Source organism: Anomaloglossus baeobatrachus, chromosome 1 (genome assembly GCF_048569485.1).
Source record: "Anomaloglossus baeobatrachus isolate aAnoBae1 chromosome 1, aAnoBae1.hap1, whole genome shotgun sequence".
In the NCBI taxonomy this organism is placed as follows: domain Eukaryota; kingdom Metazoa; phylum Chordata; class Amphibia; order Anura; family Aromobatidae; genus Anomaloglossus; species Anomaloglossus baeobatrachus.
Genome location: NC_134353.1, coordinates 132,920,458 through 132,946,254, shown reverse-complemented (window position 1 = coordinate 132,946,254; position 25,797 = coordinate 132,920,458). Strand labels below are relative to the sequence as shown.

The 25,797-nt window shown below is 45.5% G+C and overlaps 1 protein-coding gene across 1 annotated transcript in view; it reads left to right on the top strand.

The window, feature by feature from the left end:
- LOC142290964 (cyclic nucleotide-binding domain-containing protein 2-like) overlaps nt 1-25,797 on the top strand; it is a 233,993-nt gene that overhangs the window by 126,589 nt on the left and 81,607 nt on the right. Inside the window, exons 7-9 of the mRNA XM_075335154.1 lie at nt 23,657-23,717; nt 23,871-24,009; nt 24,860-24,939. Of these exons, the coding sequence (XP_075191269.1) occupies nt 23,657-23,717; nt 23,871-24,009; nt 24,860-24,939 (280 nt within the window). The remainder of the gene's footprint in view (nt 1-23,656; nt 23,718-23,870; nt 24,010-24,859; nt 24,940-25,797) is intronic.

Sequence of the window (25,797 nt, the reverse complement as noted above, 5' to 3'; positions counted from 1 at the left end):
TGGAGAAGACCTGGATGAACTCGAAGAGATAGAGTTACCGGCTTTCCATCATCAGGGTGTTTCCCAGTGTGAGCATGCTGTGGGAGTGAAGCGCTCGAGCCAACACGAGGTCTCGGTTAACCCATTACTCCACCATAATTGGGAAGAGACACAGAACGGTGACCCGGCTGTGCGATTGGTCAAAGAAAAGCTAGCACAAGCTGAGACTCATCTTGGCCCAGATGCTCCAGAAGAAGCCCAGCAGTTGTGGAAAGAGAGGGGACGACTGTTCACCTACCAAGGCAAGCTCTGCAAGAGATATGTCAACTGGCGAACAAATGAACTTGTCTGGCAGATAGTGGTTCCGCAGAGGGATGCTCCAATGGTCCTAGCAGCGTATCATGATAACGCAGGACACTTCGGGTGGAAGAAGTTGGAGGCCCTACTCCGTGATCGGTTCTATTGGGTGCACATGAGAAAGATGATCGAGAAGTGGTGCCGAGACTGTGGCCCGTGTAACCTGAGGCGGAAGGATGATGCCAGCCAAAGGTCTCCCCTACAGCCAATTGTCACGAAGCAGCCCCTGGAGTTGGTGGCCCTGGACCACGTGAAGTTAACACCAAGCCGGTCAGGCTATGTGTACGCCCTCACCATTGTGGACCATTACTCTCGTTTCCTGGTAGTAGTGCCTGTGAAGGACCAGACAGCCAGAACAGCAGCTAGAGCGTTCCAGTCATCCTTTTGTCGGCCTCACGGTTATCCGGAAAGGGTACTGACTGATCAAGGTCCTGCATTCGAGGCCGAAGTGTTCTAAGAGTTCTGTAACATGTACGGCTGTAAGAAAATCCGAACCACACCGTACCACCCCCAAACCAATGGACTGTGCGAGAAAATGAACCATGTGGTTATTGATATGCTGAAGACCCTACCTCTGGAAGAAAAGAACCAATGGCCAGAGAAGTTGCCAGATCTGGTAGACCTGTACAACCATATCCCAGTAAATTCGACCAACTGCAGCCCCGCTTACCTGATGCGAGCCAGACCTGGCAAGTTGCCTGTAGACTTTGAGATGGGGACTGTGTCGCCTGAGGCGGTTCAAGAAATAGAGGATTGGGATACAGAACGGCAGCAGCGGTACCGTAAGGTCCAGGAATGCGTAGAGAGGAGCCTGTCTCAAGCAAGAACGAGACAAGAGCAGCATTACAATCAAACAGCCCCAGCAACTCCCTTAGCACCTGGAGAACAAGTCCTCAAGAAGAAGCGGAGGACGCATAAATTGGATGATCAGTGGGAAAACGAGCCCTACACCATTATCCCCTCCAACTTTGACAATAGTAAGGTATGCCTCATAAGCAAGGATGAAGGCAAGACCTATCAAGCAATTTCTCGAGACCACCTGAAAGCGTGCCCTAAACGGTGCAGAATCCAAAGAGAAATGGAAGAAGTACAAGGAAGTCCCCAAAGTCAAGAGAAAGAGGGGGAGATGATCCAAACCATCCTTGGAAAATTCCCCAAAACTTGGACCCGAATAAACAATGCCATAGTGGTACCAGTTTTGACGTTTCCGCAGTTGGTAGAGCCAGAAACAGAAAAGATTCCGGATCCACCTAAAGAACCGTCCGCTCCAACACGAGATGACACGCCAGCAGTGGAACAGGAGGATCAACCCCCTGTCAGTGGTGAACCTGTCATACCCTTGGCGACTCTTAGACCACATAGGCAACCATCACACTTACCTATCGGGGTTAGGCCCACCTGTAGTGCTGAGGTAGAAGACACACCAAGTAGTCAGGGGCAAACACCAGAGCTACGCAGGTCCCAACGCAGCACTCGGGGACAACCCCCTCCAAGGTATAGAGAGTCAACTGTATAAGGGAAAAAGAAGGAGTACTTATTAGAATGTACATAGTTATGCAAAATGTCTGTAATGTTGTGTACAAAATGTTTTTCTTTTTCTTTGATTGCGAAAATGGACATTTGGGCCACTGGACTATGGGTGGCCAACACCTAAATTGTTCATAGTTAGCACCAGTGTGCTCAACACCCCTGAAGAAAAACCCGTCCGGCGTGCATAGAGTGGGGTCATCAATGCTCTGACGCACGCCCAGAGCCTACGTTGGGGGTTTGATCGCGGCGGGTCCCCCATGGAGCAGTGTAATGGACACCCGGCAGGGAGCCACACTGGACTCTTATAGTAATGTTTAAGTTTGTAACGTTAAAGTATTTGCGCCTCCCATAATGGGATGAAATGTTCTAACATGTCATGTTTGTTTCTACAGTCCGGGAGTACTGAATTTAACTAAGGGGGAGTGTGGCGCCCCAGGACCTGGTCGCCACAACAGCATTGCCCTCCCAAAGGGTTAATGCTGAGCCTGGAGGTAATTGGGAGATCTATTGGCCAGTAAGTTAACACCCAACACAGTTCTCCCTCCGGCCAGCAGAGGGAGCTCTGAACCTAGAACTTCAGGGAGCATTCCTTAAGTCTGGCTGAAGGGAGGAAGTGGGGTTTAGTCTGGAGACAGGAGTGAAAGAGGACAGACGGAGAGTAGTGCTGCCTTGTGAAACTGGGGCCTAGAGCTGGGATAGCTTGGCCCAGTGAAGCAAGGGGAGCAGTGAGGCACAGCAGAGACTCGGACATCGGAGTCTGTAGTTGCCAGGGCATAAAATCCATCCCTGGTAGCTGAATCCGGAGGGTAGGAGAGCTGCAAGCCCCCTGGCCCAGAAAGTAAACTGAGGGTACAGCTGCATCCCAAGGGCCCGGTGTGGACTCCAGCAGAGAAGCACCAGAGAGGGCCTGCGCAGTCTACCCCACAGAAAAAGGGACGAACCACCAGTCCCAGCAGCAGGAGGGCAATTGCTAACCCAAAGTGCAGTGTCCTAAAACAGCAAAGAAAGATTAAGGAGTAGGCCTCATACTCAACTGGCCAAAGATCACCCCAGGCACTTCCAGGCCGGCCGGATCATCTTTACCATCTGTGACGGTCTCCCTGGACTAAACTTCTGCCGAGTAAAAGTGGAGAAGGTAAAGAGACTACTGTTTGTGCCTGTTTCTTTCATTGCTTGTCGGCCCTGCACCGTGTTATCCACACAACACCATAGACTTCCACAAGCACCAACTGTGTCCCGGGGCACCGCTCCACCTGTGGGGAGCAGTACCACCATTGCTGCCACGTCATCACCCCGGAGGCCTTACACAGCAGCGGCGGCTTAATAGCCGCATACCACAGGTGGCGTCACGAACACAAACTTAAAGTCATCAGCCACATATTCTACTGACACCCACCAGGGCCACGGAGCAGGGCCCAGCCACCACTGACTACCACCGGACTAGTCCGGCCCGGCACCGGGTGTCCCATAGCCCTGGGGTGGGCGAGTCAGAAACGCATGCATTGTTTGGTGCATTTTGTCTGCAAGAAAGTGCAGAAAATTTCTGCACCAAATACTCAACGTGCGCACATACCCTACATGTCCACTGTGGTGCACAAAGTTATTTTTCCCTATAGGTCACTGGAAAAATAATATTAATATTAGTTGATAAGGTACGGTGTTGCAACATTTGTTTTTTCGTTAAAACACACAAGAAAAAAAAAAGAAAAATGCCAATAAAAACAAAGTAAATAAAAGCAGCAAAATACTGAGTGTGATTTCAGCCACAAAACTTTAGCAATCCAGAGTTTTGCAAAATGGGAACTCCATGAATGCTCTTAAAAATAACAGCTTATACTTTATACTTCCTGGATCCAAAAACAGTCAAGATAATGGATCATGTAAATACTTGTTTGTCAGGGCAATTCATTCAGAAAATGTAAGAGCAATAGTAAATGGAGAGGGATGTGACCAGAGGATTGTGTCCATGGTGGAGGAGTTCGTAATCAAGGTACTAATCATTTTAACATATTTCATCGCATTTAATCAGATTTCTAGATTTAAAAAAATACAAAACAAGATCAAATTAAGTGCTCTGTTCATTTCAGATTATTGCTCAGGGAGTAATAGGAGTATTAAAACCTACAAACAAGATAATGCAATCTAATCATAGTAAACCAAAATAACTGCGCAATAGAGTCACTTATTAATGCCATGGAGATTTGTCCTGCTCATGGCTGTTTCTGGGAATCTATATTAGTCTTTCTCGACAGTGTTCCACTGGGCTCTGATTCCTGCAAGAGGTTTTTATTTTTGTATGTTTTCATTGTTTGTATGTTAGTTTGATACATTAATGTGTTTATCAGCTAACAAGATGCCGCACAATGACACACTCTGACATCACGCTGACATAATCCATTACTGCAGTAGATGAAAATGTTTCCCTCTATCATTTACTCTTGATTGTATTAGTTAATGACTATAGTTTATTTTCCATTGCTGTTTATTGCAATTATTTGCAGGAGGTCAGGAATTACCCTGATACCTAATTATGGGTAAGATAGAAGTATGCACATGCTGAAAACAAAGTTTCATGAAATGGGTATCGTTGGAAACATTTCTACTTGTGTATATCTCATATCCTATGTATTATTCAGGGTATTCATAATAATTTATCCAAAACTGGCTTTGATGCCCATTGTAACTATTTATGGTTATTTTTTAATACTAATTTTAACTCCTTTGTTGGAGGAGATGGAAGAAAAGGGTTAATCCACGCTACCAGAAGAAGATCACTGAAGATCAATGGAGATTACGATACTTGATTTTATTGTTTGACGTGTTTCGGAGCCATATGACTCCTTCTTCAGGATCAAACATCAACGATGTACATTATTGATTTTTATGTTCCTGAAGGAGTCATATGCCTCCGAAACGCGTGGAACAATAAAATCAAATATCTTAATCCCCATTGATCTTCAGTGATCTTCTTCTGTCAGCGTGGATTTGGATTAACCATTTGCTTCAATTTCCTCCAACGCTATCTTCCTGGGTTCTGCAGCAGCCTTCCTTATGGTTCTCTTCATCAGTACGATTACGGGGATAACAAACATGTCCAGGTTAGTTTTAAAAATTATTTTAGTGGGGAAAGGAAAAATCAGAGGTTTGCATAAAAATTTGGGTGGATGAGGGGGAGATTTGTTGCCATTTTCCAAGAGCTGTAACATTTTTAATTTTTGGTTGATGGAGCTGTATAGTAGCTAATTTGTGGGGTGAGACAACATTTTTATGGATACCATTTCGGGATACATATGTCTTGATGACTGCTTGTTACAGAATTTTGCTGAATTGCAACGACCAAAAAAACATCATTTTGGCATTTTAGAATTTTTTTGTTTACAGTGTTTACTGTTTGTGTTAATTATTTTTATATTTTGATAGATCAGACATATGTGTAATATTTATTTTATTTATTATCTTTATTATTAACGGGACAAAAGAGTGATTGCATTTTTTACATTTTATTTTATTTATTTATTTTGTTACTTCTCACTATTCTTAATAGTTTCTTTAGGAGACTTGAAGCTGCAATCATCTGCTCTCTCATGTTATACACAGCAATGCCACAGCATTGCTATATATACTGTAGAGAAAATCACAGTCTCCTTTGAAGCCCAATGACAGGCATTGTTACAAAAGAACGGTACTTTGATGAGCACAGAGGTTTTCAGCAGACCCCTCCCATAGCAACCAATCATTGATCTGTGATCATGTCACTGGCATGCCAGTATGTACTTAGAATAGCACGCCCCCATGTTGGTGCGTGTTAAATGCCGCTGTCAGAGTTTGACAGCGTAATTTATTGGCTCTATACACCCGCTTACGACTTGTGCCATACATGTATTGTCGATGCCATGAAGGGGTGAAGGGAACCTATCATACAATTCATATTGCTCACACTACGGCAAAAAGATTCAGATGTCTGCTGTGTTATTGCCGACAGGGAACATACATCTCAACTGATTAGTCAAAGGCAGGTTCCTGGCAGCTTCTCCCTGCCGCATCCCTTTGACTGACTGGTCTCTCCTTATTTGTGTGAATAAGAATATATAAACTGGGACATGCTGAAGCTCTTTGTAGAGCATTTATAAATTGGCAAGTTACGCTTTTATATTCCTTGCCAATATGGGGACCTTTTTGCGCTAATTAAAAATAAAACAATTGCACAACATATAATTTTTGGGTGTATGGCTCCTCTTGGATATGATATATTTATATAACCTTAGGTGCCTGATTTATTGATTTTGGAGCATAAACCCTTTTATGGGTGCTCTAGTGCTGGTTACTTGAATTGAGCGAGTCCGACACTTGGACCTGTTTGATTAGTATGACAACTATAAAGGAGGTATAAATGGAACGCAAGCATTTTTCCGACAGACCCTGCTAAAGGGCAGGGGAGGCTGGAAAAATGCATAGGGAAGATGCCTGGATGCATCCTTGACTCTCATGATGCTGCTGTTTACAATTCAAAGACAGGAGGAATGCAGGTTTAAATCCGCGCCAAACCACAGGAGTCCAGTTGTTCTTAGTAAATCCCTTTTCTTTATTGACACAGGTCTACGCGTTTCAGGGACATATCCGTCCCCTTCCTCAGGACAATGTACAGAGAATACTATCAGATACTATAGATAGTATTCTCTGTACATTGTCCTGAGGAAGGGGACGGATATGTCACTGAAACGCGTAGACCTGTGTCAATAAAGAAAAGGGATTTACTAACAACAACTGGACTCCTGTGGTTTGGCGCGGATTTAAACCTGCATTCCTCCTGTCTTTGAATTGTCTCCTCACTGCGGGACCGCTGCCTCCCACACCATCTCTACGTAACTTGCATGCGTGTTAAGGGGTTGTGACTGGCACAACCGCACCAGGTGACTGTTCCCACTAATATCCCCCCCTTACGTGCTTTACCGGGTAAGACCCTATTTGCGCCTTATCTTTCCACAGCTTTTTTTCACCCTTCGGATACTGCTGTTTAGTAAGAAGCTAAATAATTAAAGTGTAGGGTCTCCCACATTTTTGATAACCAGCTGTACCGTCGGCATTCTGGTTCCTTACATGCACCGGCGCTCCAATGTGTCCCTCTCCTCCCCCCTACTCAGCTGGGATACCGTTGCCATTTCATTTTTGGTTTATTGCGTGGTTCCCAACTCTGCTACATTACCACTCACGTGTTGTGTGGTCCTCTGCTGTACCGTACAGCTGTCCACGTGTGTTCGGTCCCTAGGCACCAGGCCCTGAACTTGGCCTCCTGAATTCCTGAATAAAGCCTTGGGTGCACATGTGCTCACACTCCCAGGTAAATATTGGGGCGGTGCACACCTTGAATTGGTGTCCCCAGCCTATGGCTTGGAGGCATTTGGTATAAAAGTTTCTCTTCCCTGATGGACAGGGCTGAGCAACCTCTTTAGATTCCCTAACCTAGCTCTGTGTTTGCCCATATCCAGCACCAGTCGTGACTGCAGCTAGTTCTGACATGCTGATTTCTGCCCTGGATCTGTCCTGTACATGTGTTCCCCTGGTACCAGCTTATGTCCTGTACCTGTAGCCCTGCTGTGTCCCACATGCTCTCCCTAAGAGCACTCCCGAGAGCCCTGTGTGGCATGCACAGGTCTCGGGAGACAGTAGCAGAGACCGGGGATAGAATAGCCACCGCTGAGCAGCTGGGAGGGTTAGTGCACCAACATCCCTGCCAGCAGAGGGGAACAGAACAGTGTCATGATGTTGTTAAGGGCATTACAGTACTCCCTCTTTATGCCACCCCTTTTTCAGGAATCTCTTAAGCATAAGAGCAGGATTAATATTCTCCTTGAGCTCCCATGGCCTCTTCTCAAGACCAAACACCTCCCAGTCCACTAAGAAGAAGGATTTACCTTGAACCCGTTTCACAACGAGGATGGATTTTACTTCAAATATGTCTTCATCACTGAATGGGGAAAGAGAGGTACCTGAATGACTGTAGTGACGGCTCAGGATGACTGTGTGAGGAGAGAGACATAGAATGAGTTGGAAATACATAAGGAAGATGGGAGCTTTAACTTGTTCTCCAGGGAGGACTTGGTCTCCATCCAGATTTTGGAGAAAGTCTTGATGAGGGCAACGGCCACTGAGTTGCCTGAGGTGATCGCCACTGGGAACGAGATTTTAGGCTGCTGTCCATACACTATGTGAAATGGAGATTTAATCTAGGATTCACTCACGTGGTTATTGTACGAGAACTCTGCCCAGGAATGGAACTCTTCCCAATCGCTGTGGTATTTATTGACGAAGTGCATCAAGAAATTCATCAGGATCTGATTGACCGGCTCTACTTGGCACTAGGCCAATTAGAAGTCGAAAGTGACATCCAGCAGCTTACAGGTAGCCCTTCAAAACCGGGTTGTGTACTGGATACCTCACTCGGACACTATGTGGATTAGTAGGCCGTGCAGTCGAAAGATGTGCTAGATGAAATGCTCAGTGAGCATTGGTGCAGAGGGCAAACCAGTTATCAAAGTGAAATGGGCCATTTTGGAAAATCTATCCACTACTACCCAGATGACGGTGCAACCATAGGACTTCGACAGGTCGGAGATAAAGTTAATCGATATATGCTGCCAAGGAGCAGATGGCACCAGTAGGGGGAGTAGTCATCCAGCAGGAAGCTTCTTAGGTGTCTTGTTGCGGGCACATGAGGGCCATGCTGAAACAAACTTAACATCTTGCTGCAACGTGGGCCATCAGTAATGCCGAGAGATCAGCTGAATGGATTTCTTCTGGCCAACTTGGAGGAATGACCCCACTGAAGACCACTGACTGCTTCGGCAGCGAACATCTTTCTGGGAGGATCTCGAGACACATTTACTGCAGCCACCATAAGCATTTTGGAAGGCTTGATAATGTGCTGAGGCTTCTCCTCTTAATTGGCCAACAGAAAGGACCTGTACAGTGCATTCTATCTAGATGTTCTTCTTGGCCGGATGTAAGTGAAGAACAAAATCAAAGCGGGCAAAGAACAACGATTACAGGGCTTAGCATGGATTTAGCCTTTGAGCCAACTGTAGGTAGGCCAAATTTTTGTGGTTAGTGTAGATGCACTGCTCCCTCCAGTAGGTATCACCACTCCTCCAGAGCCATCTTGATCGCCAACAGTTTTCAGTCGTCAGTCAACTAGTTGTGCTCAGAAGAAGGGAAGATTCTGGAAAAGAAACTGCAGGTTACCGTCTTACCAGAAGCCAAATGCAACGGCTTTGGAGGACGAAGCATCCATTTCCAGGAGGAATGGCCTACTAATCTCTGGTCTGTGCAATGCCAGGGCCGAAGAGAAGGTCTGCTTGAGGACGATAAATGCACTCTCCACCGCTGAAGTTCATAATTTTGGATTCACCCCTTTGCTGGTCAGGGCCGAGATGAGGAGAATGTGGAACGAGAATTGCGGGGTGAACTGACAATAATAGTTGGCGAAACTGAGGAACCGCAGGATCATTTTTTAATCCATTGGGCCGGGACCACTTCAGCACGATCAGTACCTTGTCTGAATCATGCTTGGAGAAGATCCTTGAATCTCGGAACCGGTCAAACAATTCCAGTATAAGTGGCAGTCAGTATTTATTTTTGACCGTGATTTGGTTGAGACCTCTATAATCAATATAATGGCCTTTTGTCTTCACAAAGAAGAATCCAGCCTTGGCCAGTGAGGACTTTCAGATGAATCCTCTTTCCAGGTTCTCCTTAATGTACTCAGACATGGCTTGTGTCTCAGACCAAGACAGAGGGTAGATACGGCCGCTGGGAGGAGTGGAACCAGGAAGAAGGTCGATAGGGAAGTCATATGGACTATATGGTGGCAGATGTAATAGCAGAAACTGCTGTGTGAATACTGACATGAAAAATTCAATAGCTATACGCAAGAATGAAATGTGAAAAATGGAACCTGCATTACTGCCATGAATATATGAATAAAGAGAAATTTAGCTACTGAATTGATCAATGCAATAGAGCCCCAACACTACGCCAAAGTATTTATCTACGTTGGGGTCCCTAGCTTGTGTGTGTCCTCTCATGCAGTTAAAAAACTTACCGTGTATGGGAAGCTGAGACCCAGGCTATATATACGATGTGGATTGGTAATAGGTGTGTATGGGGAGGGTTCACAAACGAAAAACTACTAACATTAAGGAATAACGTTTGGAACTCCATTCTATGTCTGAACTGGGTGCACAAAACCTAAAAAACATCACTATGGGGAGATAAGGTATGCACACCAGTGACTATGGAAGGGGAATACATGTAATAGCAGAAACTGCTGTGTGAATACTGACATGAAAAATTCAATAGCTATACGCAAGAATGAAATGTGAAAAATGGAACCTGCATTACTGCCATGAATATATGAATAAAGAGAAATTTAGCTACTGAATTGATCAATGCAATAGAGCCCCAACAGTACGCCAAAGTATTTATACATCGTATATATAGCCTGGGTCTCAGCTTCCCATACACGGTAAGTTTTTTAACTGCATGAGAGGACACACACAAGCTAGGGACCCCAACGTAGAGAAATACTTTGGCGTAGTGTTGGGGCTCTATTGCATTGATCAATTCAGTAGCTAAATTTCTCTTTATTCATATATTCATGGCAGTAATGCAGGTTCCATTTTTCACATTTCATTCTTGCGTATAGCTATTGAATTTTTCATGTCAGTATTCACACAGCAGTTTCTGCTATTACATGTATTCCCCTTCCATAGTCACTGGTGTGCATACCTTATCTCCCCATAGTGATGTTTTTTAGGTTTTTTGCACCCAGTTCAGACATAGAATGGAGTTCCAAACGTTATTCCTTAATGTTAGTAGTTTTTCGTTTGTGAACCCTCCCCATACACACCTATTGCCAATCCACATCGTATATATAGCCTGGGTCTCAGCTTCCCATACACGGTAAGTTTTTTAACTGCATGAGAGGACACACACAAGCTAGGGACCCCAACGTAGAGAAATACTTTGGCGTAGTGTTGGGGCTCTATTGCATTGATCAATTCAGTAGCTAAATTTCTCTTTATTCATATATTCATGGCAGTAATGCAGGTTCCATTTTTCACATTTCATTCTTGCGTATAGCTATTGAATTTTTCATGTCAGTATTCACACAGCAGTTTCTGCTATTACATGTATTCCCCTTCCATAGTCACTGGTGTGCATACCTTATCTCCCCATAGTGATGTTTTTTAGGTTTTTTGCACCCAGTTCAGACATAGAATGGAGTTCCAAACGTTATTCCTTAATGTTAGTAGTTTTTCGTTTGTAAACCCTCCCCATACACACCTATTGCCAATCCACATCGTATATATAGCCTGGGTCTCAGCTTCCCATACACGGTAAGTTTTTTAACTGCATGAGAGGACACACACAAGCTAGGGACCCCAACGTAGAGAAATACTTTGGCGTAGTGTTGGGGCTCTATTGCATTGATCAATTCAGTAGCTAAATTTCTCTTTATTCATATATTCATGGCAGTAATGCAGGTTCCATTTTTCACATTTCATTCTTGCGTATAGCTATTGAATTTTTCATGTCAGTATTCACACAGCAGTTTCTGCTATTACATGTATTCCCCTTCCATAGTCACTGGTGTGCATACCTTATATCCCCATAGTGATGTTTTTTAGGTTTTTTGCACCCAGTTCAGACATAGAATGGAGTTCCAAACGTTATTCCTTAATGTATATGGTGGCAGAGTCTCAGCCACCGTTTTGTTGAAGATGTCCACGTAGGCCCAGCTAAAGAACAGCAGACCCAGCAGATTTGAGCATTTCACAGGCATCGAGCAGGTTGCACAGAGACATGACCGCTTTCATGGCAGGAGTGTCCTCACCTGAGCACATCTCCGAATCACCAATCTAAAACAGATTCATGCTTCTGAAGTCATGGCAGGTTCAATAACAGTGGATGTGATATTCCCAGTAGTCCGTGGAAGGCAATTCTCTCCGTTTGCAGTATTCCCACCCAAAGGTCAACTTGCTCACTGATGAACTGAATAGCCTCTGACAGAGGCCTCCCATCCATGGATGACACAGCAATGGGAGTTTGAAGTTGATGGACAGGAATCCAATACCAATCCAGTATGGCCTGTTGTATGAAATTCCCGGTGGAACCAGAGTCCAGTAGGGCCATTTTGGTGAATAGGGTGTCGCCACTGATTACGGACTTGGTCACATATAGAGTTGGAGGGGACTTGCTCTCACCTATGGTAGCCTCTCCTAATGACCCTAGGCTGGGTAGTTTCCTGGCATCTAGGACAGAAGCGGATCAGGTGTGTAGATTTGTACAGTAGAAGCACCCCTGTCCAGTGCGACGGACCGCACAGCAGGACTTTCCCGGATGCACGTCATCCAACTCCATGGGCTCGGAAGGAGCCGCGAAGGCTACAAGTAGTGGCATGATGGGCCTCTGGAATGAAGGAGCCAGGCACAACAACCTCTTCTCCTGGTTTGCTTCTCTGGATCACTCTTGGAACCAGAAGTTGACACAGATAGCGAGAAATATTAAGTCGTCCAGAAAAGATGGCACATGTCGACCAACCAGCATATCCTTTATTCTATCAGACAATCCATTCCAGAATTTTGCCACCTGTGCTTCATATTTCTAGCTCAGTTCAGAGAACAAGATGTGAATATGGACAGCAAACTGGCCTACGGTGAGGATTCCTTGGTGGAGTGTAAGGAGAGAGGATGTGGCGGAAGAGACTCGACCCGGCTCATCAACAGCCATGTTGAACTCAATATGCCTACCTTTCTCAGATCTCAGACGTTACGCAGTTTGAGGCCTGGGCAAACTGTAATGCTCGAAGATGCAAGCGGGGAGTGGACCCAGTGGAGCACATCACACAGAAAACCTAAAGGGGCTTGACTATCATTTCTCACCAGGTTTTCACCAGAGCCTCTAAAGGTGAGGGTGTTGCGCTGCAGATAGAAACCAGGTGCCACTCAGGAAGACTGGAGCTGTCACAGCTGGCTCCAGGGGCATTGACAGGGAAAGTCACTGATATGATAGCTGCAGCTGGGAAGGCTTATGCGGCAGGTTTGGCCGATATGGATTGATGCAGTATCCAGTACAGAAGGCTTGACTGATAGGGTATGATGGAACAGCAGCGGATACGTCAGGAACTGGAACACAAAACGGTATTAGCAATGTGGAACACAGCACTAAACATCACCAGCAGCACTTAGGAACCTGACAACTAGTAACATAAAGACTATTTTTGCCAATCACCTGCTTTAAAGGGAAGGTGTTGCGTTTCTTAATTTTTGTATTAATAATAGTGATTATGGAATCAATTATTTTTAATAGAAAATTAAATTCATTGTTAATTTAGTTTTTATTTAATTCTATTTTTACTCAAACACTGGGGGCTGCCATATTGGAGTAATGACAGTTACTCACCTCAAATATGGCAGCTCCCTGTGCATTGGGTCGGATAGTCGGCATCCAACGCTATACTTAATGAGAGCTCCCTGCTGTGAGCTGGACATACCCCCTGGGCTCTCCAGATCACAGTAGAGGGAGGAGATCGCCGCCATCTTTGTGGAGCCCACAGCATTTGCTGTGTATTGCATTTCCGCCTGTCATCTGCTCGGGATAGGGTGAGTACTGGTGTTGGGTAGCAGTGATTGCACTCTCACTGATCCTGGTGTGGTGCTCCCCCTGGCGCCGCTCCCCCCGCTCGAGTATGCTTACCTCGGGCCTCCACTCCTAGCAGCGCCTCACTACTCTCTGCTGTGATTGTCTGATGGGAGGAACAGACACCAAGCTGACTCGAGAGGAGCACTGATTGGAGCATGACATCTGTATTGCAGTGCCGCTCAATCTGCAGATCACCCTTCCTCGTTGCATGTCACCTCGGACCTCCGATCCTGGCTGACAGCTTCTCTTGTCAGCCTGGTGTCTCAGCAGTTTTGCCTCTCAGAGCACAGTATATGGGGGGTATGGTATACAGTGGTGCACAGGAATATGGGGGCACAGAAATATCGGGGCACAGTATATGAGGGCACAGTAATATGGGGTAGAGTATATGGGTCATGGTATACAGTGGGGCACTGTATACAGTGGAGCACAGTATACGGTAGAGCACAGTATACAGTGGAACACTATGCCAGTGGTCCTCAGTGATACTTTAGACATATTAGGATCACTTTGCAGTCACCAAGAAAATGGCTCCGCACTGTGATCCTAAATTTCATCTTCCCTTATCCTTTTGGAAAAACCCAGAATGGGAGGGGAGGCGTGACATCACACACATGAGAGCAGATTCTGCCCACTTTTACTGCAGTTGTAATGGGAGCTAGTTGTACAGTAGGATTTCAGCAGCTGATCCTTCTAGTGTTCAAGAGTGGAGAATATCAAACTTTTTGAATTATTTTTTTTATATTTTACTCAATTAAAGACAAATAATAATATTTAAACAAAAAAATAATACTTTACTTTTTTTCGGTTATTGAATTTTTTTTTTTTTTAATGACAACTTTCCTTGAAGGGGAGGGTGCCTTAAATACCTGATGCCTCTCGGCTATAGGCTGAGAGGCATTTCTGGGTTAGGGCGTATTGGCCCTTTAAGAAAAGGTGCGCGTGCCCTTAGATCACTCCCGGAAGGCCTGTGTGGTGTTCACAGACCTCGGGAGACAGCAGTAGGGATCGGGGATGTAGCAGCCACTGAGTGTGCCAGCGTCCTGGCTAGAGTTGAGCGCGGTTCGAGGTTTGAGGTTCGCCAGTTCGCGGTTCGAGTGATTTTGGGAGGTGTTCTAAATCGAACTAGAACTCGAGCTTTTTGCTAAAAGCTCGACAGTTCGAGTTACATTCGAGAACAGTTCTATAAGCAAAAGCAGGGCTTTTTACAGCTACAGTGTGCAGGGAGCCATGGCTGGCAGCCTGCCAGAAGCTGGTAACCAAGATAAACATCGGGTATCCAAGCAAAGCGCTTTGGTTAGTAACCCGATATTTACCCTGGTTACGCATGCAGGGAGCCGACACTTCCCCGCTAGGCTCCGCCCCCTCCTGCACTCAGCATGTACACACACACACACACTCACTCATCTGTCCCCAGCCATGCAGTCCCCGGCACTGATGTCCTCAGCGCCGCATGGCCCTGCTAGGCTCCACCCACTTTGCACTCCGCCGCCCGCACACATGGCCCCGCTAGGCTCCGCCCACCTCGCACCCGCACACATTACCCCGCTAGGCTACGCCCACCTCGCACCGCACATATGGCCCCGCTAGGCTCCGCACACCTCGCACCGAACACATTACCCCGCTAGGCTCCGCCCACCTCACACTGCACACATAGCCCCGCTAGGCTCCGCCCACCTCGCACCCGCACACATTACACCGCTAGGCTCCGCCCACCTCGCACCCGCACACATTACACTGCTAGGCTCCGCCAACCTCGCACTACACACATAGCCCCGCTAGGCTCCGCCCACCTACATTATACCGCTAGGCTCCGCCCAACTCGCACCGCACACATTATACCGTTAGGCTCCGCCCACCTCACACACATAGCCCCGCTAGGCTCCGCCCACCTAGCACCGCACACATGGCCCCGCTCGGCTTACCTGCGGTGATGAAGTCCTGCCCTCCCGACCTCAGCGCTGACACTGTCCTCCATGGCTGCCGCTTCACATCTGTCACTGCAGCCCGAGACTGTCACTAGCGGTGACGTCACGGGCCTCTCGCGATACTTGGCTGTGAAGGTCATTGAACTCAGTGACAGGTCTGCTGTCAGCAGTGCAGGAGATCAGCGCAGGTAATGTACCTCGCTGACAGCAGCACTTGTCATCCCCTGCAGTGACCTGGGCTGACCCATTGATGTTAGCTCAGGTCACTGCATTGCTCTCCCAGCCAATGTGGAACATCCTGCTCTTCATTGACTGGGACAGTGTGGATCGTCATGGGAACCCCTTGGATTACAGCAGACCTGGATTTGTTTTTCTTTCTAATAAATTGGTGAAAGAGGCAATGTATTGGGGAGTGTTTTTTCAAATAAAAATGTGTTTGTCGTCTATTTTTTTTTTTTTTTTTTACTGACTGGGTTGGTGATGTCGGGTATCTGATAGACGCCTGACCTCACCAACCCCAGGGCTTGATGCCAGGTGACATTACACATCTGGTATTAACCCCATACATTACCCCGTTTGCCACCGCACCAGGGCACGGGATGAGCTGGGGCGAAGCACCAGGATTGGTGCATCTAATGGATGCGCCACTTCTGGGGCGGCTGCGGCCTGCTATTTTTAGGCTGGGGAGTGTCCAATAACAGTGGACCTCCCTAGTCTGAGAATATCAGACCCCAGCTGTCTGCTTTACCTTGGCTGGTGGTCCAATTTTGGGGGGACCCCTACGTGTTTTTTTTAAATTATTTATTTAATTTAAAATAACAGCGTGGGGTGCCCTCAGTTTTGGATTACCAGCCAAGGTGAAGCTGCCAGCTGTGGTCTGCAGGCTGCATCCATCTGCTTTACCCTAGCTGGCTACAAAAAAAAGGGGGAACCCCATGTCATTTTTTTTTTATATATTTATTTATTTATTTTGGTAAATACAAGGCTAAGCACCCCTTAGTGCCACATGAAAGGCACCAAAGGGTGCAAAATTACAAAATGCAGGATAGTGGGACATTATGTGTCTTTCTGCCATTATAATGACAGAAAAGACTGATATGAAGTGCACAAGCACAAGAAAATCACCAGAGCGCTCTACGCTGTGAAAAGCAGTAGAAAATGGCACTGGAGTGAACATGTGACCACCTCATGTAGGATGAAGCTATGGATCCTGGGTAAATTTATGTATTTTCCCTGCTTCAGTTTTTTGGCAGTACGCCAAAAAAACGGAAGGCACACGGATGACAAACAGATGACATACGGACCGTATACGTGTCACGCTCCCGATGCCTCGGCACCGCTCCTTACCCACTGATCCGGTCACACCTGTACGGCACCGCTCCTTACCCACTGATCCGGTCCACGTGTCCACCTGTCACGGCTACCACTCCCGCTCGTGCTCTCCTGTGTCCTGTCCCCAGTCTCATGTGTCTGACTCATGCTTCTGTATAGGGTCGGGCCGCGCCCACTCATCTGGTCTTATGGGTCCAACACTGCTGCAGCAGGATATGACATGAGCCTGTGCTGGGTATATAAGACTGGCCTTGCCATGTGGGCGGGGCCTGATCAATGTGTCTTGTAAGCCTTGTCTTGAAAGCTAGGTGCTCAGGTCCCCCTTGTGCCGTGTCCTGTGATCAATACTATTGCCTTACATTCCTACCCGGCACTTGTGCCGGATTCCTGCACTGTCTCCAGGAACTCTGAAGCCCCAGTGACTGTTCTACTCGTCCCCTGTGGGACGCAGTCCCTGCCATGCTAGTGCTCCGGCTACCGTGCACCCAGGCCTCCGGTGGGGTGCACGGCCCAGTGGATCCACCACCCGGACCTAACAATATGGAACGGAAACGGATGCCACACGGATGCACCCGTGAAAAAAACGGACCGTTTTTTGCAAACCGCAAAAACGGATCGGTCGTGTGAATGTAGCCTTATTCTAATCTGCCGTTTATAAACAACAGGCAGAAATAAGTGAATAGCGCCCCCCAGCGTCGGAAAATCTCCGGGGTTTCAGGGGTAGCTGAGACCCTGGAGATCATGATTCAGGCCGGTTTGTCCGCTTCCCGCTCACGTGATCACCGGTATACACCGTATACCGGTGATCACGTTACAGTAAATGACAGCGCCGTTAAAAAATTATTTATCTCCCATCTGGCATGAACAAACATGTCAGATGGGAGATAAATCTCCTCCCCGGTCCCCCGGTGTCGCCAAAGTGCCCCCCCCGACCCCCTCCCGGAAAATCCAAGATGGCCGCGCACACAGCAGCGCGCCGGCCGCATTCACCCTACCTGATTTCTGTCGCATGTGCCATGACACATGCGACAGAGAACTCCTCCCCAGGCCCTGCCAGGTCACCCCCTATAACCCCACCTGTGTTCCCGGGTGTCCCACGGTACCTGTGCAGCGTTGATCCCCCGCGGCCCCCTCCTTCACAATGGACGCTGCCGCATGCGCAGAGCGGCTGTCAGCTCAGCTTCCTGTGTTCAGACACAGTGAGTGGTGGTAATCATGCATCTGTAAGCTACTGCAATGCCCTGCTCATGAGCTAAGGAACATAATTGATCAGGAGAGCTATATACTACATTTCCAAATGGAGGGATTTGCTTTAATAGTTGCCCTGCTGAACGACTACCAAACATGAGAGTCCGTTATACGCCACAAGAAACCACATCTAAATAGCGAGCTCTGTTGTTTAGTATTCATTCAGCTGGATAACTGGACTTATAGGGTTATTCCATCTCCAAGATCCTATCCCCAATATATAGTAGGTGGAATAGCAATAATATCAGCAAATACCAATATTTGGAAATGTAAAAGGGTATGTGCGCACGTTGCTTTTTACCTGCTTTTTACCTGCTTTTTTGCTGCTTTTTCTTCTGCGCTGCTTAATGCCAAAATGGATGTGTTCTTCTATTCAAGCAAAGTCTATGGGAATTTGGGTTTCTTGTTCACACTATGTTGTTCAAAATGCAGCCTTTTTGAGGCAGAACTTTGGTCAAAAACTCAGCTTTTCAAAGAAGCAACATGTCAATTGTTTTTGCCATTTGGGTTTTGCACTGCAAAGCTGAGTTTTTGACCAACGTTCTGCCACAAAAAGGCAGCATTTTGAACAACATAGTGTGAACAAGAAACCCAAATTCCCATAGACTTTGCATGAATAGAAGAACACATCCATTTTGGCATTAAACAGCGCAGAAGAAAAAGCAGCAAAAAAGCAGGTAAAAAGCAGGTAAAAAGCAACGTGCGCACATACCCAAATAGTTCTCCTGATTAGGCATGCCCTTACCTCATGAGCAGGGCATTGCAGCTTTGGTAGCAACAGTTAAGATATGGACTCTACTGCTGTGGACCTGGGGAGAGTAGGTGCAGATTCATTGCACCCACACTCCTCACATGGAGGGTCTGCACTCCTAGAAAATGGGGGATACGTTCCCTGAGCGTGTCCCCCCATATTCTAGACGGTCCAGAGTCATCGTGGGACCCCTTTATTTTTTTTCCTTACAATAAGTTGGTGAAAGAGGGAATGTTTTGGGAAGTGTTTTTTCAAATACATTTTTTTTCGTCTATTTGTTTTGTTAGTACTGACAGTTTGTGATGTCGAGTATATGATAGATGCCATGACATCACAAACTGCTGGGCTTGATGTCAGGTGACTTTACAGCTAGTATCAACCCCATTTATTACCCCGTTTTGCCACTGCACCAGGGCACGGGATGAGCTGGGGTGAAGTGGATGCGCCAATTCTGGGGCGCCTGCGGCCTGCTATTTTTAGGCTGTGAAGGGCCAATAACTATGGACCTTCCCACCCTGAGAATACCAGACCACAGCTGTCCGCTTTACCTTGGCTGGTGATCCAATTTGGGGGGGACCCTACTTTTTTTTGTAATTATTATTTATAAAATAATTATAAAAAAGAGCCTGGGGTGACCTCCACATTGGATCCCCAACCACGGTAAAGCTGCCAGCTGTGTTTTTCAGCCTACAGCCTTCTGATTTACCCTAGCTGGCTATCAAAAATGGGGAGACCCCACATCTTTTTTTTTAACCCCTTCACGACCTTGGATGGATCTATCCATCCAGGATCGTGTCCCGTTAAGCCCCGCCCCCTGCCGCGGGCAGGCGGCGTGGATCGGCACACATATCAGCTGTTTTCAACAGCTGACATGTGTGCCTGCTAGCCACGGGTGGAATCGCTTCCACCCGCGGCCATTAACCCCTTAAATCTTGCTGCCAAAGTCTGGCAGCAAGATTTAAATGCGCGCGGCCATGTTTGTTACTTACCGCCGCCCCCACCGGAAGTCACGTGTGTTATCACGTGACTATCGGTGGTTGCCATCGTAGCACAGGGTCATGTGATGACGCCTGCTGCTACGATGTTTCACTTTCGTTTTCCCTCGGCCGAGAGCAGAGGGAAAACCAAAGTGACTGAATCTGCTGATTACAGCTATATTGCTGTGATCAGCAGATAGCGATCAGCGATTGGATTGCTGATTGCTATAGCCCCCTAGGGGGACTAGTAAAATAAAAAAAAAAAGTAAAAAAAAGTTTTAAAAAATAAAAAAAAAAAAACCTAAAAGTTCAAATCACCCCCTTTCCCCCCATTGAAAATTAAAGGGTTAAAAAATAAATAAATATACACATATTTGGTATCGCCGCGTTTAGAAATGCCCGATCTATCAAAATATAAAATCAATTAATCTGATTGGTAAACGGCGTAGTGGCAAAAAAATTCCAAACGCCAAAATTACGTTTTTTGGTCGCCGCAAGTTTTACGCAAAATGCAATAACAGGCGATCAAAACGTAGCATCTGCGTAAAAATGGTACCATTATAAACGTCAGCTCGAGACGCAAAAAATAAGCCATCACTGAGCCATAGATCCCAAAAAATATGAACGCTACGTGTTTCGGAAAATGGCGCAAAACGTGCGCCACTTTTATTGGACAAACTTGTGAATTTTTTTTAACCCCTTAGATACAAGTAAACCTATACATGTTTGGAGTCTACAAACTCGCACCGACCTGACGCATCACATAGATACATCAGTTTGATCATATAGTGAACACGGTGAATAAAACATCCCACAAACTCTTGTGCGATGACACTTTTTTTGCAGTTTTTCCACACTTGGAATTTTTTTGCTGTTTTCCAGTACAATATATGGTAAAACCTATGGTTTCATTTAAAAGTACAACTTGTCCCTTAAAAAACAAGCCCTCATATGGCAAGATTGACGGAATAATAAAAATGTTACGGCTCTCGGAAGAAAAGGAGCAAAAAACAAAAACGCAAAAACGGAAAGTGCCCGGGGGCTGAAGGGGTTAAACTATTTTTTTAAATAAAAAAATTAATGGGCTTCCCTGTATTTTGATTGCCAGCCAAGGTAACGCCAGGCAGATAAGGGTGGCAACCCATAGCTGTCTGCTTTATCTGCGCTGAGAATCAAAAATATCGCGGAGTGCTGTCATTTTTTTAATGATTTATTTTTACAGCACTGTCATGTCAGGCAATCAAAATACAGGGAAGCCCCTTTTTTTTTTAGTTATTTAAATAAATAATTAAAAAAAATATATATGGGCTCCCGCTGCATTTTTTGTATTGCTAGCTGAGGGTAATCCAAGCAGCTACTGGCTGCTAACCCCCACTGCTTGGTGTTACCTTCACTGGCAATGGAAAATGCAGCGAAGCATTTTTTTTGCCAAAAAACTAAAAAAAAAATTACGTGGGCTTCGCCATATTTTTGTATGCTAGCCAGGTACAGCAGGCAGGTACGGGCTGCCCATAACCCCCAGCTGCCTATTTGTACCCGGTTGTGAACTTAAAATATAGGGAAGCCCTTTTTTTTAATTATTTCATGAATTAAAAAAAAAAAAAAACGACGTGGGCTTCGCCCCATTTTTGTGTCCAGCCGGATACAACTAGGCAGCTGGGGATTGGATCCGCAGCACAGGTTAGCCCAAGGTTTCTGGGCCCCTCTGCTGCGAATTGCAGTCCGCAGCCGCCCCAGAAAATGGCGCTCTCATAGAATCGCCATCTTCTGGCACTGTATCCAACTCTTCCAGCAGCCCTGAAGCCGGGTGGCTTGCTGGGTAATAATGAGTTAATACTGGCTTTGTTTTACTAGCTAGTATTAAGCCAGAGATTCTTAATGTCAGGCACATTTGACCCAGCCATTAAGAATCTCCAATAAAGGGTTAAGAAAAAACACCACACAGAGAAAAAATACTTTAATAGAAATAAATACACAGACACACTTAGAGACTCCATCTTTATTACCCGCTGTCACCCCTCCACGATCCTGCTCTTCTGTCTTCTTTCTTCTTCAACACATGCAGCTCTGTCTGCTCCATCAGACAGCACAGCTGCATGGGGGAAGACGCTGTGTTCCGTGCAGAAATCACTCTGTGAGAGTGACCACAGGCTCCCGGCTCTAAGCGGTGGCACGGGTTGCCATAGCAACGGTGCTCCGATCACGTGATTCCAGTGCTGCTGCGTGCTGGTAGCGGGACGTCCCCGTCACCGCTACCAAGCACGTTGCTATGGCAACGGTGATCTCCGTTATTGACTGGCTGTGTCACCGGTCAGGAGCCGGCTTCTGCGGACGCTGGTAACTACGGTAAACATCGGGTAACCAAGAAGCCTTTTCCTTGGTTACCCGATGTTTACCTTCGTTACCAGCGTCAGTGCCAGCTCCCTGCTCCGTGCACACATAGCCAGACTACACATTGGATAAAATTAACCCTATGTGTACTCTGGCTAGGAGTGCAGGGAGCCAGCGCTATGTGGTGTGCACTGGTAACCAAGGTAAATATCGGGTTGGTTACCCGATATTTACCTTAGTTACCAAGCGCAGCATCACTTCCACGCGTGCTGCTGGCTGGGGGCTGGTCACTGGTTGCTGGTGAGATCTGCCTGACAGCTCACCAGCAACCCGTGTAGCGACGCTCCAGCGATCCCTGCCAGGTCAGGTTGCTGGTGGGATCGCTGGAGCATCGCTTAGTGTGACGGTACCTTAAGGGAACGGGGAAGCAGAGTGGGGAGTTGACCGTGTGCAAGAGCATGTCGCCGGTACACGGCGATACACAAACATGCACCGTGTAACAGAGAGATGCAATGACAGATCCTACATGACGCGTCATAGTCATGTGACCAGTCTGTAGCCAATGAGATAATGGACACGTGACTGGTCACATGCCTGTTTTGACGTCACGCTAGGTCCTGCATCACTGCTGGCAGTGCTTGTTACCGGGAGGATTCAGCGATCATCGGATGGAATAGCGGGAGGAGACAGAGTGCAGGAGGGATCACGGGGACAGGTAAGTGTTATGGCAATATTTATTAACTGTATGTGTACATTTATAATGTGTTTTTATGTGTTTGTGATTGCCTCCCATTGTTTCCTATGGGGTTCGAGTGGTTCGCCGAACCGGTTCGCCGAACCGAACTTGAACCAAACCTCGGTTCGGCGAACCGAACTCGAGCTGAACCGCGGCCGGTTCACTCATCTCTAGTCCTGGCCAGGAGAAGTTGGCAGAACACTAGAGGGACGTCAGTATGGGTATTACCCCCACAATGAGTTTTTGCTGAGTATTTTACACTGTGTATTTTGACAGGGTTAAAAATACACCGCCTTACTGTTCCAATAAAGTGCTTGGGATTTAGAATAATCTCTTGCCAACTGTGTTTTTATTTTATGCAGTGTAAATTAACTGGTAGTGAGTTTCTGCAATCTGCAACATGTCAATTCTCTTGCCTTTTTACATAGAATTTATTAGATGTAGAAAATCGGGAAGTATACGGGACATACTAAAATGCATGTAATTTACAAATGACATTATCAATGAAGTTTTAGCAAAGCCAATACCTGAAAATATCAACGCAAAGCAACTTTACTTAAAACATATACCAAAAAGAGACAAAAAAGCAGCTTCAGAAATGTAATAAAAGCACATAATAAAAACGCACACAAAAATAGAATGAAAAACAATTTACCTTATTAGTGCAGAAATGCTGCCGAAAATCTTCAATGTCAATAAGGCAATAAATACTCATCGTGGTGATGTAGCCTCTCAGTCTTTACCCTGTCTTTTCCACTTTTCTTAACATAATACATTTTGTTTATAGGGCCGGGACCACAGTTATTGTGGATAGCACCAAATCTTCATCTTTGGTTTTAGTGAAGTCTGTAAGTACAAATAAATGATTTCAAAATAAACTATTGATCTTCCTATCTCCTTTCTATCTCGTAATTCAGGCCATATTTGTCTATCCATTATCTGTCTATGATATCATGGGGGTCAACCTGAAATATTAATCAGGATCTGTGCATTTTTTCCAGGGTAAATGTCAGATTGTGGTGCATCTCACCCAGGATAGGCCAACTACTAATACGATAACAAGCTACAGCTCAGTGCTGAATCGCCTTCCTTCTGGGCCGTTTCTGGAGAAAAGAGAAAGTTCTGCACATCCTTTAAAAAGTAAGTATTCCTATCTGAGGTCCATGACACAAAAAAAGGAATTCAGTTCCAATAGCGAGACACGGGGGGAATTCATGGGGAAGAATTTCTCAACAGTTCTACTTGTAGCTGCTCAGATATTTGCCCCAATTTTATCGGTGCCACCCGATCGTTGATACATTTGTCCTTCTTTACATATAACACGTCTATCATGCACTTGTTTCCCTACTTTTCTAATTTTTTCATGAATCTGACATTCTTTACATTTATTAAATAGCAAGTTTTCGAGGATTTTTGCGACGACACAGTTTCTGACAAAATTTGCAACTTTTTGATTCCAAAAAAACAGGTGCAAAAGTCTTTATGCATTCCTACCATAGGGTTCTCCAAAAAGATACACAAGGAAAAAGGAATAGATATGAAAAATAATGTCCATGTTATGTTCAGATGCTCTAATAGGTAAAAATAATCATTTTAACCCCTTCCCGACATGGACCTGCCACAGCAGATGGAGGTAGCTCCGATCACTACCATTTAACCATTTATTTGATTTTTTTCAGTCTCTGACTGCGGCATTTCAGTTCTTGAGATCCACACAAGTATTTAATAAAACACACATTAGGAAAGTTGGTAGGACATCTTTAAATATAAATATAAATACTATAAATAATATATTGTCCTAAGAGTGTGATGTCACAAATGTACACATTCACATTGCAATTTCTATTTTCTGGTTCAGATTTGAAATATTCCTGCAATAAAATGTATTATGTTTCATTTCATTTCAAATGGACAGTTCAATTCTATTGGACCAGATCCATCTCATTAGTAAAAATTTGTGGAATTACATATTCTTTCATATTTTAACCAGGATCTATTTTGCCAAGAACATCTTATTCAGCTTCCTTCAGAGCCGCTTCTGCTAATATGGAAATGAGACCTCGGCCACAGGTAATCCTCTTAATTCTTTGGTTAAAAATTCCTTCATCAAACATTACAAATCTAAGTTTTGACGATTTCAACAGTTTAACCCCACATAAGCCTCTGTCAGTAGGGAAAGTAACACATGAGGAGTTTGACAGAAGGAAAGCTCATTGGCATCCCGCAGCACAGTCGTGGGGTACAGATGGGTCTCTTATGGAAAATGGAGGCATGTCAAACTGTCTTCCTCCATACACCACAGCCCAAGGGATCCTAAGGGAAACAGGACCTGATAAACTATCCATCATTCAAGCATTGACAGGATAGTGTAATACACAGCAGTACTGATGCACTGCTATGTACTACTAATTCAGTAGTAAGATTGCATATTTCCTTGAGAAACTAATAAATATTGTAAAAAAAAAAATGTTTTTTAGGGTTAAAAAAGTAAAAACACCATCCCTAAAATCCAAACTTTCCCCAAAAAAATGGTTTAATCTGTAAAATAATAATTCTAACTTAAGAAAGTCAAATATGTGGTAACTTGGCAACATATACTATAACACTATGTCATTAATTATCCCATATGGTTAACACCCCAACAGTAGAAAAATCAATGCCAAAATTGACCGTTTTGTATATACCACCTCACAAAAAAAGAAATAAAAAGTGATGAAAAATGTACGTATATCTTAGAATGGTGTCTTGCTGGTCTACTAGGCATTGCTCCCACCTAGCCAGAAACCTACGCCACACTGATGAGGGGCAATATCCAGAAACAGCTGTCTGTGGATGGATACCTGGCCTTTGTAGTTCCCTTGTCATATCTTTAAACTTGTCAAGAGCTGGATATTGACTAAAAGGGCCACTTAATATGATGGTTATGGT